The 17204-nt window shown below is 42.7% G+C and overlaps 1 protein-coding gene across 1 annotated transcript in view; it reads left to right on the top strand.

The window, feature by feature from the left end:
• The first annotated feature begins 17 nt into the window (after positions 1–17).
• LOC139461171 (ubiquitin carboxyl-terminal hydrolase 8-like) overlaps positions 18–17204 on the top strand; it is a 45092-nt gene continuing 27905 nt past the window's right edge. Inside the window, exons 1-10 of the mRNA XM_071242750.1 lie at positions 18–47; positions 4070–4215; positions 5565–5709; positions 7756–7841; positions 8670–8806; positions 10087–10258; positions 11610–11772; positions 12474–12618; positions 14005–14683; positions 16057–16180. Coding sequence (XP_071098851.1) covers positions 4112–4215; positions 5565–5709; positions 7756–7841; positions 8670–8806; positions 10087–10258; positions 11610–11772; positions 12474–12618; positions 14005–14683; positions 16057–16180 — 1755 coding nt within the window. The 5' untranslated portion in view covers positions 18–47; positions 4070–4111. The remainder of the gene's footprint in view (positions 48–4069; positions 4216–5564; positions 5710–7755; positions 7842–8669; positions 8807–10086; positions 10259–11609; positions 11773–12473; positions 12619–14004; positions 14684–16056; positions 16181–17204) is intronic.

Raw genomic sequence — 17204 nt, forward strand, 5'->3', positions numbered from 1 at the left:
TTCAATAATTTCTAAAATTAGTATCATCCATGGCGGAAGCAAGAGATGTAAGTCGATGTTTTGATTCTGAAATATCGTATTATGTTGACATATTGGGGCTTTTTTCAGCATTATACTAGGTCGTTGTTTAGATGAAATGCAGTAGTGATAAGTAGGTTTACTGTCAACGAGCTTAACTCAAGTTTACGTTCAGCAGGTAACATCCTGGAAAGGGATGTTTTGACAGTCACCGACATCGGTAACTCAGGTCATATGTCTATGAGTCTGACAATTCTGTCACCGTTGCTGTGGTATCTACCAATATTGTAAAATAATTTACTGGAGCCTTGAGAACAAACTGATTGGTTTTGCAGTGCTTATTAGGCCTAATACACTAATTAATTTAAATGTGTGACAACTTTTGTCTTTTTAATAATTTTATATGAGTTCTGAATAGTCGGTAAGGCTACTGCACTTTTGGGGATTGCAGTTAAACATTTGGAGATGGTGAATATGTTATCTGTTATTTAGTTGGGAGAATTCAGTTACAAAAAATAGGACATCAGTGAGCACAGGTACGAGTGATTTATCAAATCACCAACGATCATTCTGCAACGTCACCAGAATCCCAAGAATTCTTGGCAAGGCTTTTCGAAATGTGCAAACGCGATTGCTGAAATGAACTTTCCTCCATGTTGGATAGTATGTGTTTGCAAAATCATGTTTCATGTATGCAGTTACGATACATATATCCCTGATTTCCTCATACATCTTAGACTAATACAAATGGTCTTGATAAAAATCCTATATTCTTTTTTTTATCCTCTTAACCTCAATTACCTTTCAAATATACAATAACAACGGTTTCTAACAGGGACTTGTTTAGTTAACTGTATTAGCATGATTAGTTCAACTGATGAGGAGACAGATGAAATTTTGAAGAAAATAAATTTAACAAGAATGCTTTTACACTTATATCTACACATCAGATAAGGATAATTTTCAGAAAGTGCATTCTACATGTTCTAGATGAAAAACATACTAAAGACATTTTATGCAAAATGATTAACTATATGAATTTTTCATATATATTTTACATATAACCACATGGTGTCGAACTTGGATGTGTCAAATTCCCAGTTGTTTCAAACTTTTTTGGGAGTCCCAAGTATCCAAATTAAGCATTAAAATTCCTTTATTGTCTCCAAATAGTGATGCTTCATTCCCTGTGCTATAACCTGAACCCCGTGTAGATCTGGGTTAGAATTGGTCCCATGCTTGTTGTAAGAGGCGAAGAACAGGATCGGGTGGTCAGGTTGCTGACTTGTTGATGCAATTGCGTAGATTGATGCTCATGATGTCAATCACTGGATTGTCTGGTTGGCACAGACTCGATAATTTACGTGTCATATCGTTGGAATATTGCTGAGTGCAATGTTAAAAAACAAAAATACAAATATTTAGAAGAGTGTAATCATGGTAATGAAGGTCAAGTGTATTGGGATGGAGCTTACTCCATAACGTTGCACACTATTCATTGCCATATAAACATATATATATATATAAACATCGACAAGGGAAGCAAATTGAAATTTTATGACCGCCTCCGTGGTCTAATGGTAGAGCGTCCGCCCGGAGAGCGGAAGGTCCGGGGTTCAATCCCCAGCCGCGTCATACCAAAAGACGTTAAAAGATGGTACTTGTTGTTACCCTGTCTGGCGCTCGGCATTAAGGGACTAAAACAAGGACTGGTCGGCTTGGAGTCAGTATACTGTGTCTGAGTGGGGTATTCATGTTAAATGCGGCATGGTATCTCAGTGAGCTGCATGGTATCTCGGTGAGCTAGCACTATAAATCGGCATCAGTCCAGACTAATAAATCTGTTTGAAATTACTCCTTGGTATTTCTTTGAGTCTTTAAAGTGTGATAATTGCCTGACAAAGGCCTTAAAGTTGATCACGCAAGTTTTGTAGGGACCATGTACATGCCCTGAGATGTTGCTTAAATATTGCTGACTGGCATAAAACAAGCAACAGACACACAAACCTGCATTAAGAGAGTTGGCCCAGTGAAACCTGCCTAAATGGCGAACTTTGTGGTGTGTTTCAGATTACATGTTAAAGACGTTGACGATCTCACAACGCTGCCACCATAGCAAACTTTGTGGTGTGTTTCAGATTACATGTTAAAGACGTTGACGATCTCACAACGCTGCCACCATAGCAAACTTTGTGGTGTGTTTCAGATTACATGTTAAAGACGTTGACGATCTCACAACGCTGCCACCATAGCAAACTTTGTGGTGTGTTTCAGATTTCATGTTAAAGACGTTGACGATCTCACAACGCTGCCACCATAGCAAACTTTGTGGTGTGTTTCAGATTTCATGTTAAAGACGTTGACGATCTCACAACGCTGCCACCATAGCAAACTTTGTGGTGTGTTTCAGATTTCATGTTAAAGACGTTGACGATCTCACAACGCTGCCACCATAGCAAACTTTGTGGTGTGTTTCAGATTTCATGTTAAAGACGTTGACGATCTCACAACGCTGCCACCATAGCAAACTTTGTGGTGTGTTTCAGATTTCATGTTAAAGACGTTGACGATCTCACAACGCTGCCACCAAAGCAAACTTTGTGGTGTGTTTCAGATATCATGTTAAAGACGTTGACGATCTCACAACGCTGCCACCATAGCAAACTTTGTGGTGTGTTTCAGATTTCATGTTAAAGACGTTGACGATCTCACAACGCTGCCACCATAGCAAACTTTGTGGTGTGTTTCAGATTTCATGTTAAAGACGTTGACGATCTCACAACGCTGCCACCATAGCAAACTTTGTGGGGTGTTTCAGATTTCATGTTAAAGACGTTGACGATCTCACTACGCTGCCACCATAGCAAACTTTGTGGTGTGTTTCAGATTTCATGTTAAAGACGTTGACGATCTCACAACGCTGCCACCATAGCAAACTTTGTGGTGTGTTTCAGATTACATGTTAAAGACGTTGACGATCTCACAATGCTGCCACCATAGCAAACTTTGTGGTGTGTTTCAGATTTCATGTTAAAGACGTTGACGATCTCACAACGCTGCCACCATAGCAAACTTTGTGGTGTGTTTCAGATTTCATGTTAAAGACGTTGACGATCTCACAACGCTGCCACCATAGCAAACTTTGTGGTGTGTTTCAGATTTCATGTTAAAGATGTTGACGATCTCACAACGCTGCCACCATAGCAAACTTTGTGGTGTGTTTCAGATTTCATGTTAAAGACGTTGACGATCTCACAACGCTGCCACCATAGCAAACTTTGTGGTGTGTTTCAGATTTCATGTTAAAGACGTTGACGATCTCACAATGCTGCCACCATAGCAAACTTTGTGGTGTGTTTCAGATTACATGTTAAAGACGTTGACGATCTCACAACGCTGCCACCATAGCAAACTTTGTGGTGTGTTTCAGATTTCATGTTAAAGACGTTGACGATCTCACAACGCTGCCACCATAGCAAACTTTGTGGTGTGTTTCAGATTTCATGTTAACATGGTTAAAGACGTTGACGATCTCACAACGCTGCCACCATAGCAAACTTTGTGGTGTGTTTCAGATTTCATGTTAAAGACGTTGACGATCTCACAACGCTGCCACCATAGCAAACTTTGTGGTGTGTTTCAGATTTCATGTTAAAGACGTTGACGATCTCACAACGCTGCCACCATAGCAAACTTTGTGGTGTGTTTCAGAATACATGTTAAAGACGTTGACGATCTCACAACGCTGCCACCATAGCAAACTTTGTGGTGTGTTTCAGATTACATGTTAAAGACGTTGACGATCTCACAACGCTGCCACCATAGCAAACTTTGTGGTGTGTTTCAGATTACATGTTAAAGACGTTGACAATCTCACAACGCTGCCACCATAGCAAACTTTGTGGTGTGTTTCAGATTTCATGTTAAAGACGTTGACGATCTCACAACGCTGCCACCATAGCAAACTTTGTGGTGTGTTTCAGATTTCATGTTAAAGACGTTGACGATCTCACAACGCTGCCACCATAGCAAACTTTGTGGGGTGTTTCAGATTTCATGTTAAAGACGTTGACGATCTCACAACGCTGCCACCATGCCAGGGAAAAGTCCCAGGAAGAAGGACCTGTACCTGGGTAAGAACATGGCCGACCTGAACAAGCTGGGCGAGTGTAAAGACCTGGGGAACAACGTAACAATGTAAGTTGTGAAGGAAGACCTGAGAGTCACTGGTAGTCAGAAAATATGATGGACTCGGGTAGAGTCGCTGGTAGTCAGAAACTATGATTGACTCAGGTAGAGTCGCCAGTAGTCAGAAAATATGGACTCGGGTAGAGTCGCTGGTAGTCAGAAAATATGATGGACTCGGGTAGAGTCGCCGGTAGTCAGAAAATATGGACTCGGGTAGAGTCGCCGGTAGTCAGTAAATATGATGGACTCGGGTAGAGTCGCTGGTAGTCAGTAAATATGATGGACTCGGGTAGAGTGGCCGGTTGTCAGAAAATATGATGGACTCGGGTAGAATCGCTTGTAATCAGAAAATATGATGGACTCGGGTAGAGTTGCTGGTAGTCAGAAAATATGATGGACTCGGGTAGAGTCAATGGTAGTCAGAAAGTATGATGGACTCGGGTAGAGCCGCTTGTAGTCAGAAAATATGATGGACTCGGGTAGAATCGCCTGTAGTCAGAAAATATGATGGACTCGGGTAGAGTCACTGGTAGTCAGAAAATATGATGGACTCGGGTAGAGTGGCTGGTAGTCAGAAAATATGATGGACTCAGGTAGAGTCGCTGGTAGTCAGAAAATATGATGGACTCAGGTAGAGTCGCTTGTAGTCAGAAAGTATGATGGACTCGGGTAGAGTCGCGGGAGTCAGAAAATATGATGGACTCAGGTAGAGTCGCGGGAGTCAGAAAATATGATGGAGTCGGGTAGAGTCACGGGAGTCAGAAAATATGATGGACTCAGGTCAATTCCTGATGTTCCCTTCCATTTGTAAGTGGTATTAGTCCCCTTGCTGTGTATTGCTGAAACATCGTCCATTATTTTCATCAGTTTTCAACAGTAAGGATTAGAAGTAATGGACAAACAACATTTTTATTACAATTGAGAGCGACATTTCGGTGCAGGTTCTAACATCGTTATCAAGCAAGTGATATACAGAGTGTGATTGGCAAGTATATATACAAGTAGGAGGCAGTGTTTATACAGTAGAGTAGATATTGTTATACTGGAGTAGAGAAGCCTGTTATGTATACACAAGGGTAGTGATGACAATCATCGGTGAAGTCAGTGACATAAACAAAGGATGAAGCCAGTAATATAAACAACGGGTTTATGGCTGATTTGGGTCTTTGATGAGTTGATGGTACGCCGGGAGTATGTAAAACATATTCAAGGCAAAATGGGATTCGAACCCTCAATCATAGGTTTCTGGCGTTCCCAAGGGAGACAACTCTGCACAGCTAACTGCATCACCTTAGATGACGGGGTAACCCATGACTTATAAGTATTCATCAAACTGAAGCTGTGATCTTTATTTTCAGCATCATTAAGTCTGCAGACAAGACATTTCGCGAAGCTGTGCACCAAGATGAACTCTCGGACGAAGAGCGAGCTTTCGTCCTGTACATGCGGTACTTCAATGTCATACAGATTGCCAAGAAGAAGGCTGAGTACATCAAGCAAAAGGTAAACAGCAACAGGTGTTACCAGGTGATTTCATAATGAAACGCAGAGGTTAACCCAGAAAGTGGTTCATACAGAACTAGTGAGTGAGTATGCTCACCTAAAAAATAAACGGGAACATATGGTACAAGTGGAAATAGGGAATTGCATCGGGCATCATTTTTGTCACTAATGGGTCAAATGTCAACTTCTGAGCAAGAGTCATATGACGCTCTTTAAAATCTTGGATGAAAGAGCATTCGCAATTGTTTATCCAAAGTTGTAAAATGTAAACACCAAAGGCTGGAGCTGCTGGAACATTGCTCGACATGAGTGTTGTGTAAGGGTACAGTCCATGTTTAGCTGTGAGTGAGTTTGGTTTTACGCCGCTTTTAGCAATATTCCAGCAATATCACGGCGGGGGAAACCAAAAATGGGCTTCACACATTGTACCCATGTCGGGAATCGAACCCGGGTCTTCGGCATGACGAGCGAACGCTTTGACCACCAGGCTACCCGACCGCCCCTCATACAGAACTAAATTTTGAAATCAGTAAATAACCACTCAAGATCAATGAATAAACAAGTACTATTGAAACACACAGTTTTAGGTTTACATTATTAAAGGAAATGTCGGATTAACAAGACTGATTAATGAGGGATTTCAGCATTTCGTTGCAAATTAGGTGTGTTGGAGTCGGAGTGCGAGACTGTCGGATTAACAGGTCTAAATAGCACTGATTAAATCGGTTCCCTTCGTTTGTGTTAGATAAAGCCGATTGTCGGATTAACGAGTGTCGAATTAACTGTAGGAAATACAATTGGGTCAAGCTAGTGGCAGCAGCAATAAGTAAACATATGTGCACTCACAAATATCCAGAATTAAGTCACTGTCTTGAACGAGGCGCGTTCCGTTCTCGATTCAGGAATAGTGTTGGACACTGGCAGGAGTACAGTGTTAACAGGTATCTTGTCCATCTCTTGCAAAGTAGGAAATGCAAGTCAGGTTATAAGAGGCCTTGAATAGTTCTTAAATAGGTACATCCAGTCTTAAAGATACCTGTCACATCACAAAACTTCTGCACATGTAAAGGGAGGTAACTGCATGCTATATTGGATCACACTGTTTTTAAGTATGAGGATTATTTTTTTTTATAATGGAAATAAAAACGAAAGGTGCAGCAGACTCTATGTTGATGTTTGCAATTCCATTGGTTAATCCTCTGTCTTGTCAGATCACCTCAACGTCAAGAGTAATTAGTTTTGTAGTATCATTCCTTAAATAAACCTGGGATAAAAAAATTTAATAGGATGTTGTCAATGAAAAGGCAGGAGATAACAACCACTTGTTATCTAGCTACTTGAGAAAGGCCATTCACCAGGTAGGAAGATGGATCAATAGTATTCTTCCTTCATTTCCATTTCATTTTGTTTGCAAGTGCCTTGTGGTACCCATGAAAATACATTTCAATCCCTGTACCTTGAACCACTGGTCGGGTAGCCTACTGGTTAGAGCGTTCGCTCGTCACGCCGAAGACCCGGTTCGATTCCTGACATGGGTACAATATGTGAAGCCCATTTGTGGTGTCCCCCGCCGTGATATTGCTGGAATATTGCTAAAAACGGCGTAAAATCATACTCACTCACTCACTCACTCAACCACTGGAAATCTGGTCCAGGATCATGTGTTTAGAAACTGCTCCTATGGTCTAGACGAAGAGCATCGGCCAGGAGACCGGAAGTCCGGGGTTCAGTCCTGGCTGTCATTCCAACACACGTTAAAAGATTGTACTTGGTGTTAACCTGCCCAGCGCTCGGCATTAAGTAGTTAAAACAAGGACTGGTCCTCTCGGAGTCAGTATACTGTGTCTGAGTGGATATTCATGTTAAACTGTGGCATGGTATTTCAGTGGGCTAGCACTATAAATCGGCATCACTCCGGATTAGTACAAGCAGACACACACACACACATGCATGCACGTCGCTATGTAAGTGCAATAATCTTGGACGCGACGTTAAACCGCATTTCACCTCACTTCATCAACCTAATTCGTGCCGGTGTTGTTTCAGGAGTACTTTGACAACCTTATTGGGAAGAAGAACCAGCTTCATGCCATAGAGAGAGCAGAGATGCTGGCCAAGAGCCTGAAAGAAAGGTAACCTAAAATATGAACGCTGGTATGAGATTGTATTCACTGCACAACTCGAACTGTCACATGTATTGTGAGACTGTCGGGGACGTTGTAAGTCAGTCAAACATAGATATAATGCAGTTGAGAATCATTGATTATATTTCAAGGGAGGAGAGACTACTTTCCATTTTGCAGAGTCGCAAACACCTTTGCATGCAGCAAAAGCAAAGGATAGGCTGGCTACGTACAATTTGTTGTTAAATCTGTCGCAGCTGTTGTTGAGTTTAAGAACAAACATAAAGATGACAGAGCTCCAGATAAGCTGTGTATCTGCATAAAATACGCATCAGAAATGCAGAAATACGCAGTAAAATAAAATCCAAGCGTATTAAATGTGCAACAAATATTACAGATACGCTACAAAAATAAAACTTGTGCGTATCATCAAAATATTGTGCAGTAACCCTGCGTTTTCGGTTAGCAAATCAGCAACTTATTTTGAAATTATAAACGGGCATTCCGTCATCCTTGCCAAACTCCACAATGACAGTTACATCATGATCATTTGCCATGACACTTTCTTGTGGAAGTATCGTGGTATTTTTGAGTCCTGTAAAGCTCTCTAACCCACATGACACCAGTTTGCAGGGACTAGATGAATAGTGTTTTTAAATGTTTAACTTAAATACCCACATGAGTAAAAAATAGTGGGTTACAGAAATTTGAATACCCAGATAGAATTACTGATACCCAATGATTTTAAAATGCATGGGTAAAATACGCACAACACCAAAAGCTTATCTGGAGATCTGAGATGATAATCATACTGTTGACCAACATGGCTTCTTCCAGATATGACCTCATTGAGGCCGAGGCGGTGGCGAAGAAGCTGGAAGCTCTGGATGAGAAGAAGAGAGAGGAGAAGAAAGATGCAGAGAAGGGTGCAGATGAAGAGAAAGGGGATGACAAGGAAAATGGCTCACCAACAGGTACGTGCAAGCTCCTCACAGCGATAGTACGTTCCCGGAGCTCTCTATACTATCGCTGCCACCAGTCAAAACTCCCCACTGTGAATAGGTGGCCACAACCATGCTTGGAGTTGAACTCTCAACCGAATGACTGACGTGACGCTGAAGACACTTATCGCTGCTAAATTACTTTCTTCGTTTGTCAATTTGAATTTCTGTTTCATTAAAACTATCGAATTATTGATGTAGAAAGAATGTAAGGGAGAAGTTCGTTGATTTTCCGTCAGTCTGCAATCTCGAACCAATCTGATTATCAAAACAACAAAGTAAATTCATCTGGAAAACATGGTCAGTCGTAAACCTTTTCAAATTGAAATGATGGCATTCCCAAAGACATAAACAAAAGTATAAACGTTACTACATATGGGGTTGGAGGGCAAATTTCAAGATTCTTGTAATGGCCGCGCCCACACTGGTGGCAGCGATGTTACCGAGAGTGTAACGAAGGTGTCACGCGCTGGGAAGGAGCTAGCAGGTACGTGGCTTAAAGTTCACTAACCACCAACACCAAAACCAGTTGAGATCCCTTATTAGAAAAGGTCCACGGCAACCTGTGTTTTGTTTGTTTGTTTCTTTATTTTTTTGTTAATGCTCCAGTCAGCAATATTCCAGCTACATGACACCGGTTGGTAAATAATTGAATCTGGACCAAATAATCCAGTGGTTTACATCATGAGCATCATTCTATGCAATTGTTATACAATGACATGCAAACAAGCTAGTCAGCAAGCCTGACCACCCAATCCCGTTAGTCGCCTCTTACGATAAGCATGGTTTGCTGAAGACCAATTCTAACCCGGAATCTTCACGTGGGCTGTAAAGATGTACATTTATGCAAGATGAAGAGGCTACATTGGGTTATGATGCAGAATGTTGTTATACTATTATTTTTGACCCGTGCAGATCCGGGGTAGAATAGGTCTTCAGCAACCCATGCTTGTCATAAAAGGTGACTTTGCTTGTGGTAAGAGGTGGCAAACAGGATCAGGTGGTCAGGCTCACTGACTTAGTTGCATGTCATCATATCATGGATCAGTGGTCATGATACCAATCATTGGATTGTCTGGTCCAGATTCGAATTTTATAGACCGCTGTCATATAGCTGGAATATTGCTGAGTGCGGCATTAAACAACAAAGACTGTGGAAGTCCAGGTTCCACCCTTGACCCTTGGGCGGGTACTCTGGAGTAATATTTTGGCTGGAGTGGTTTATGGTGATGATGTTTTGTTTGTGGCTTCAGTTCAACCAGTGACAGCTCCAGGCAGCATCTCCCCGATGGAGCTGTTCACACTGCTCAACGACCGGGAAACACAGCTCATTCTGATGGACGTCCGCTCCGAGGAGGACTACGCCGACTCACACATCAGCCACAAGGCCTGTGTCAGTGTTCCTGCCCGGATACTAGAACCAGGGTAGGTAATCAGTATGGTAGCTGTCAGATCGTAGCTATTTACTGCAGTCTTTGAAATTCACACGAGTCCGTTAGTCCCGAGATAGGGCAACAATGTAGTTTACCAAGTGCAGCTTCACCCTCTACCAACAGTTCAGTTACCCCGCTATAGCGCTACCGCTGTCTCACTATACCATTACTGTGGCCCACCCTCAAATGTACTCGCCCCCGTTTCAGAACTGACACACCTTGGGGATCCGGTATTTTATCGGGCGCAGCTTCACCCACTACCAACAGTTCAGTTACCACGCTATAGCGCTACCGCTGTCTCACTATACCATTAGTGTGGCGCACCCTCAAATGTACTCGCCCCCGTTTCAGAACTGACACACCTTGGGGATCCGGTATTTTATCGGGCGCAGCTTCACCCACTACCAACAGTTTAGTTACCCCACTATAGCGCTACCGCTGTCTCACTATACCATTACTGTGGCTCACCCTCAAATGTACTCGCCCCCATTTCGGAACTGACGCACCTTGGCGATCCAACACCGCTTTTCGATCCTACTTTCTTAGGAAACTGACTCACCTTGGCAATCCAACACCGCTTTTCGATCCTACTTTCTTAGGAAACTGACGCACCTTGGCGATCAAACACCGCTTTTCGATCTTACTTTCTTAGGAAACTGACGCACCTTGGCGATCAAACACCGCTTTTCGATCTTACTTTCTTAGGAAACTGACGCACCTTGGCGATCAAACACCGCTTTTCGATCTTACTTTCTTAGGAAACTGACACGCCTTGGCGATCAAACACCGCTTTTCGATCTTACTTTCTTAGGAAACTGACACACCTTGGCGATCAAACACCGCTTTTCGATCTTACTTTCTTAGGAAACTGACACGCCTTGGTGATCCAACACCGCTTTTCGATCCTACTTTCTTAGGAAACTGACACACCTTGGCGATCAAACACCGCTTTTCGATCTTACTTTCTTAGGAAACTGACACACCTTGGCGATCCAACACCGCTTTTCGATCTTACTTTCTTAGGAAACAATATCATTTACTGGATTGTCTGGTCCAGACTCTATTATTTACAAACCGCCATCATATAGCTGGAATATTGCTCAGTTCGGCATAAAACAACCAACCAACCAATCATCTAGATTGCTTTTTCAGTGGATGATGTCGGCGTATGCCGTCATTCAATGGTTCCCTCTGGGTATTTCATGAAAGAGTCAGTGTGCATTCAAATTTCATATGTGTATTCATTCCTTTTTCAAATCATGGTATTCCAGCTTACTAGTAATACAGACATCTGTCGCTAAATGGGAATGAGTCCTGAACTAACCTCACTCATCTTTCAACAGAACAACTGTCAACTACATCAGTAACGCATTGCCAGAAGCTTCCAGGTCGCTATGGAAACAGCGCGGTCAAGTCGATCATGTTATTCTGCTAGACTGGCGATCTACCTCACAACAGGTCACTATTGGATCCACTCTGAGGACACTGAAGGATGCCTTATTCAAGGTAGGTTGGAGTAGCTAGACAGTCCTCAACTAGGAGACCATCAGATCCACTCATTGATATTCCAGCGAAATAGGTACATGGTAAATATTTTGCTGTAATTTTGTTGCAAGATCCACCGGCAAAACAATGCAATGTGACGTCAGCCTTGCAACAGGGTTGCTGGGGTCATCAAGGTCATCGAGTGTGCATAAGTTCCTCTCAGTCATCTATCATCTCCACTTGCAATGTCTTTTAATGAGCCAAGGGATGTTGAGAGCTTACGATATTTGTTCGTGAACCTTATTCCCACAGTACATAAGCACACGCTTTGGTATTACACATTGTGTAACACGGCTGTATGTAAATTAAATGGTGATCTCAGGCATGTGAAGATCCAGAGTAGAATACGTCATCAGCAACCCATGCATGCCGTAAAAGGTGACTGTGCTTGTTGTAAGAGGGGACTAACGAGATCGGGTTGTCAGGCTCGCTGACTTGGTTGATTTGTGGATCGATGCTCATGATATCAATCACTGGAGTGTCTGGTCCAGACTCGATTATTTACAGACTGCAGTCTTATAGTTGAATTATTGCTGAGTTTGGCGTTAAACAACAAACAAACAATCAATCACTCTTCACGGACAAAGTCTCACACAGCTGTAAGTTTAGTAAATGGTGATCTCTACACAGGCAGGTAATAAATATAGGTGTTCTGTCTACAGTACGACGCCACAGTGATCCTGAAGAGCGAGCCCCTGGTGCTGGAGGGAGGCTATGAGCAGTGGCTGCTGTACTACCCCACCGTCACCACCAACCCCCACATCCTGTGCCCCGCCCGCCCCGAGGACTTCATCACATCATCAGCGTGTACGTGTCAGCTGCACAAGCTGGAGGGTTCCTGCTCTTTTGTTTTACACAACAACCTCCGACAGACACGCTAGTCCGCTAGTTGCCATGGTTACCTTCCTGGCCATAAATTAGTGTTTCCTTAGCCAACGTGACCCACTTTTATGATGACTCCTTATCTATAATAGTCACACTATTCTGCGAGCCCGAGATGCCAGTTACCATGGTTACCCTCCTGGTCTTAAGTCAGTGTTTCATTAACCAACATGACAAACCTTTTGTGATAACTCTTTATCAATGTTAGCCACGCTATTCTGCGAGCCCGAGATGCCAGTTACCATGGTTACCTTCCTGGTCATAAATCAGTGTTTCATTTGCCAAGGTTGAGTTTTGTAATGATTCTTCATCAATGTCAGGCTAAGAAGTGTAAGTATTACTACTGGTTTGTAGCCTAGTGGTTAAAGTGTTCGCTTGTCACGCCGAAGACCCGGGTTCAATTCCTGACATGGGCACAATGTGTGAAGCCCATTTCTAGTGTCCCCCGCCGTGATATTGCTGGAATATTGCTAAAAGCGGCGTAAAAACAAACTCACTCACTCACACCATTCTCCTAGCCTGTGGACCGCCTCCGAGGTCTAAAGGTTGAGCGTCCGCCCGGAGAGCGGAAGGTCCGAGGTTCGATCCCCGGCCGCGTCATACCAAAAGATGTTAAAAGATGGTACTTGTTGTTACCCTGTCTGACGCTCAGCATAAGGGGGCTAAAACAAGGACTGGTCGGCTCGTAGTCAGTATACAGTGTCTGAGTGGGGTATTCATGTTAAACTGCGGCATGATATCTCAGTGAGCTAGCACTATAAATCGTCATCAGTCCGGACTAGGGCGGTTGGGTAGCCATAGTGGTTAAAGCATTCGCTCGTCACGCCGAAGACCCGGGTTCGATTCCTGACATGGGTACAATGTGTGAAGCCTATTTCTGGTGTCCCCTGCCGTGAAGTTGCTGGAATATTGCTAAAAGCGGCGTAAAACCATAACACTCACTCAGTCCGGACTAGTACAAGTAGCCACACAAACACACACACATACATGCACGTTGCTATATAAGTGCAATAATCTTGGAGGCGACGTTAAACCCAATTTCACCTCACCTCACCTCCTAGCCTGTGACTAAATTGAGGACAAGTAAATCCAAGAATGGTTGTCCTCACTGACGAGTAATATTTAAGGGCCATGATTCTGAACCAGTTCTCAAAGCTCAAGTTTGTTACAAATTGGACTGAATAATACTGACAGAAAATAAAACAAATCATTGCATAATAATGCATGTGATCTTTACAATACAGCAACACTTTATAGCTATTAATCTCTATATCATCAATGTCAATCATTTAAGATAGTTTTATTTTTCAGTGGATTTTGATTACCCTGACTTTGATGAACCCTCCAATGAAAAACAACCACTGAACAACCAATCAGGAGCCTCTATCCCACCTCAAGCAGCCAATGCGACGTCACAGCCTGGACTGCCTTCTGTAGATCGCTCACTTAAACCCAAACCGGTCACAAGATCTGTCAACGACACGCCCCTAAATAACAAGACCTCGGAATCCAAAATTACGAACAATCTCAAAAACACAAACACTGACCCACAGGGGGATAAACTTGATGGTTTTAAGATCATTTCAAATTCACTTTATCCCAATGTTGGGCAAATGGTTGCTAAAAACATTGCAAGAAGTAGCTCAAGAACCGATGCAAGTGTTGCGTCAGTGGACGTGAAAGCCAAGATCGAGAACAGCGATGTCGACACGGAGCTTGTGGAGGTGACAGCCATCAAGAGGAAGAAGGAGGAGGAACTGCACGACTTCAAATCGGAGCGGAAGCGGATGGTGGCAGAGCACAAGGCGCGGACGGCGAAGTTGGAGGAAGAGGAGGAGAAGTTGCGGCAGCTGGAGACGTTGCGGAGAAAGGAGGAGAAGGACGTGGTGGAGCTGATGCGGCTGAAGAGGAACCTGCAGGAGGAGATGAAGAAGGAGCAGATCAAGCAGGATGGAGAGAATAAATTGAAGGAGGAAGAGGAGAGGAAGAGGTAGGCTAGATTTTAATCACATCAACTTTTGTAATCATGGTTCTGAGCATCTTCCTAAGGCAAGTGAGTTAACTGTCTGTAAAAGTCGTTTCCACCCTTGCCGAACTCAACTGGTATTTGCAGATCGATCGTAGAACCACTAGTGGCTATTATGAGTTGTATCGCTATATGGCTGAAATATTGCTGATGCGATGTAAAATTTAAGTCACTCACTCACTATTATGAGTTGTGTCCCTTCTATGTCCCTCCTATTGACCAATCAGATTCCACCTTCCATATCACTTACATTTGCTTCAAATAAAATGGTGTCGCCCAGTGTAGACGATCTGATCAATAATCAAGATCAATTTTGTAATAAAACGGGTCTTACTTCGCCAAGTACCTCAAATCATGTGAGCACCTTGATTAAAAACATGAAAAGATTTGGAAAATATCAGTGGATGCTAAGTTGTCGGTACACATGCTTTGCAAATTCTGCAATCGGATGAAGTCTGCACACAGTTTACGAACCAGATGTTGATTTCGTTACGTGATTTTGATTGGACTATGCATAGACTCATTAGCCCAGCTAAAATATAACTCCATAATTCCAGCCTAGTTCGGCAAGAATGGAAACTGGACTTTTATAACCATTTTTTTAACATTATGTTGGGACTGGTCATTTATCAGTGTATATTAGGCTTTGTTTTCGGATATCAGGATTTTTTTATTTTTTTTTAAAATGGACGTAAAAATGAAACGTGAGGCAGACTTTATGATGATGGGGGGCATGGAAATGCAGATGTCTCGTGGTGAATGTGGAACGTTGCAGAGGTAACAGGTATCGATTTTGCTATACCCAGGCGAGGGGGGTGGCGAAATATGGTACAGTTATAAGACCAATTTCACCTTGCCATCAAGGTCATTATGCCAGACGTCTTTTCAAATGTTTGGTGAGGTGAGGTGAAATTGGGTTTAACGTCGCGTCCAAGATTATTGCACTTATATAGCGACGTGCATGTACGTGTGTGTGTTTGTGTGGCTGCTTGTACTAGTCCGGACTGATGCCGATTTATAGTCCTAGCTCACTGAGATACCATGCCGCAGTTTAACATGAATACCCCACTCTTACACAGTATACTGACTCCGAGCTGACCAGTCCTTGTTTTAGCCCCTTAATGCTGAGCGCCAGACAGGGTAACAATAAGTACAATCTTTTAAGGTCCTTTTGTATGACGCGGCCGGGGATCGAACCCCGGACCTTCCGCTCTCCGGGCGGACGCTTCAAATGCTTGGGATGTAAAGTTGTGTTCAGTAGACAAAGTAGATGTGGTAGATGAAAAAAGAAGATGTGAGGAGTCTCAGATTCTTTATCCTCAGATGTTGTTTTGTAGATTGGCAGAGCTGGAGCAGGTGCGGAAACTGGAAGAAGACAAGAAACGTCGCCAGGACGATGTGGAGAGACTCCGACGAGAACGACGCAAGAAGGAAGACGACAAACGAGCCAAAGATCAGGAGGTAGGTGTTACCATGGTAACAGTTTCATTTGTATACAGACATTTATGTAAAACAGGGGTCATTGGTGGACTGCCTTCCCCTTATGCTTATCACATCACATGAGCTGCCATACATTCTGCAGTTGTCTCCCTTTGCTCAGTTTCGTGATTGTATGGTGTTTACATGTTGTCTGGGTAGCTTGAGGGAATTTATCATCCAAAACTGGCTCCCACAGGAGATATCGCTTGAATGAGATCAAGCGATATCTACACTGTAGATATCGCTGCAATGAAATTACATCACAATGCTTTGCAGACCATTGTGATATCACTCGTTACCATGACGTCACAATCAAATGACATCACTAATGGCTCTGCTGCTGAAGCTGTTTGCAGTACATTCTACACTGAAGACACTGCTAATTACTGTCTACAAATTGAAAAAGTTGAAAGAATGATGTTGGATGATAAATAAAATCTCACCCGAGTGTCTTTTGATATCAAATATATTAACACTCGTTGATAAAAGTGGCAAAAATCCTCGGCAAACCTCGGAATTTTTCCACTTTTATCAACTTGTGTTGATATATTTCATATCAAAAGACACTCGGGTGAGATTCTCTATATCTATTGGATATTTGATGTGAGCAAAAGCTGAAGCTTCAAAATTCCTTGTATTAGAGTGTCATTGGCACAGTTAAATTCACAACGACATGGTTAGAACACTCATGAGGTTACAATCACAACAAACAGACACTTTGAAACTTCTGTTTGAGGTTGTTTACTGGATATCATGATGTGAAATCTCCGCGGAAAATCTCGTTTTTTAAAACAGTAGTCCTCGGGAAAAACTTTTCTTCCGCGTAAAAATATAATCAAAGATTTTAAAAACACTCCGCAAAATATGATCGAAAACCGGACAACCGTCAGGGATTTTTGCGGGACCTGCTCACATCCCTGCTGGATATCAACATGTGAAGAGCCAAACAGATTCCCTCAAAATAAAATACTGGAGCACATCCTCAAGTTTATTTTCTCTTTGAATT

The sequence above is a fragment of the Haliotis cracherodii genome, unplaced genomic scaffold (assembly GCF_022045235.1).
Source record: "Haliotis cracherodii isolate W230 unplaced genomic scaffold, xgHalCrac1.p SCAF_14, whole genome shotgun sequence".
NCBI classification, from domain to species: Eukaryota; Metazoa; Mollusca; class Gastropoda; order Lepetellida; family Haliotidae; genus Haliotis; species Haliotis cracherodii.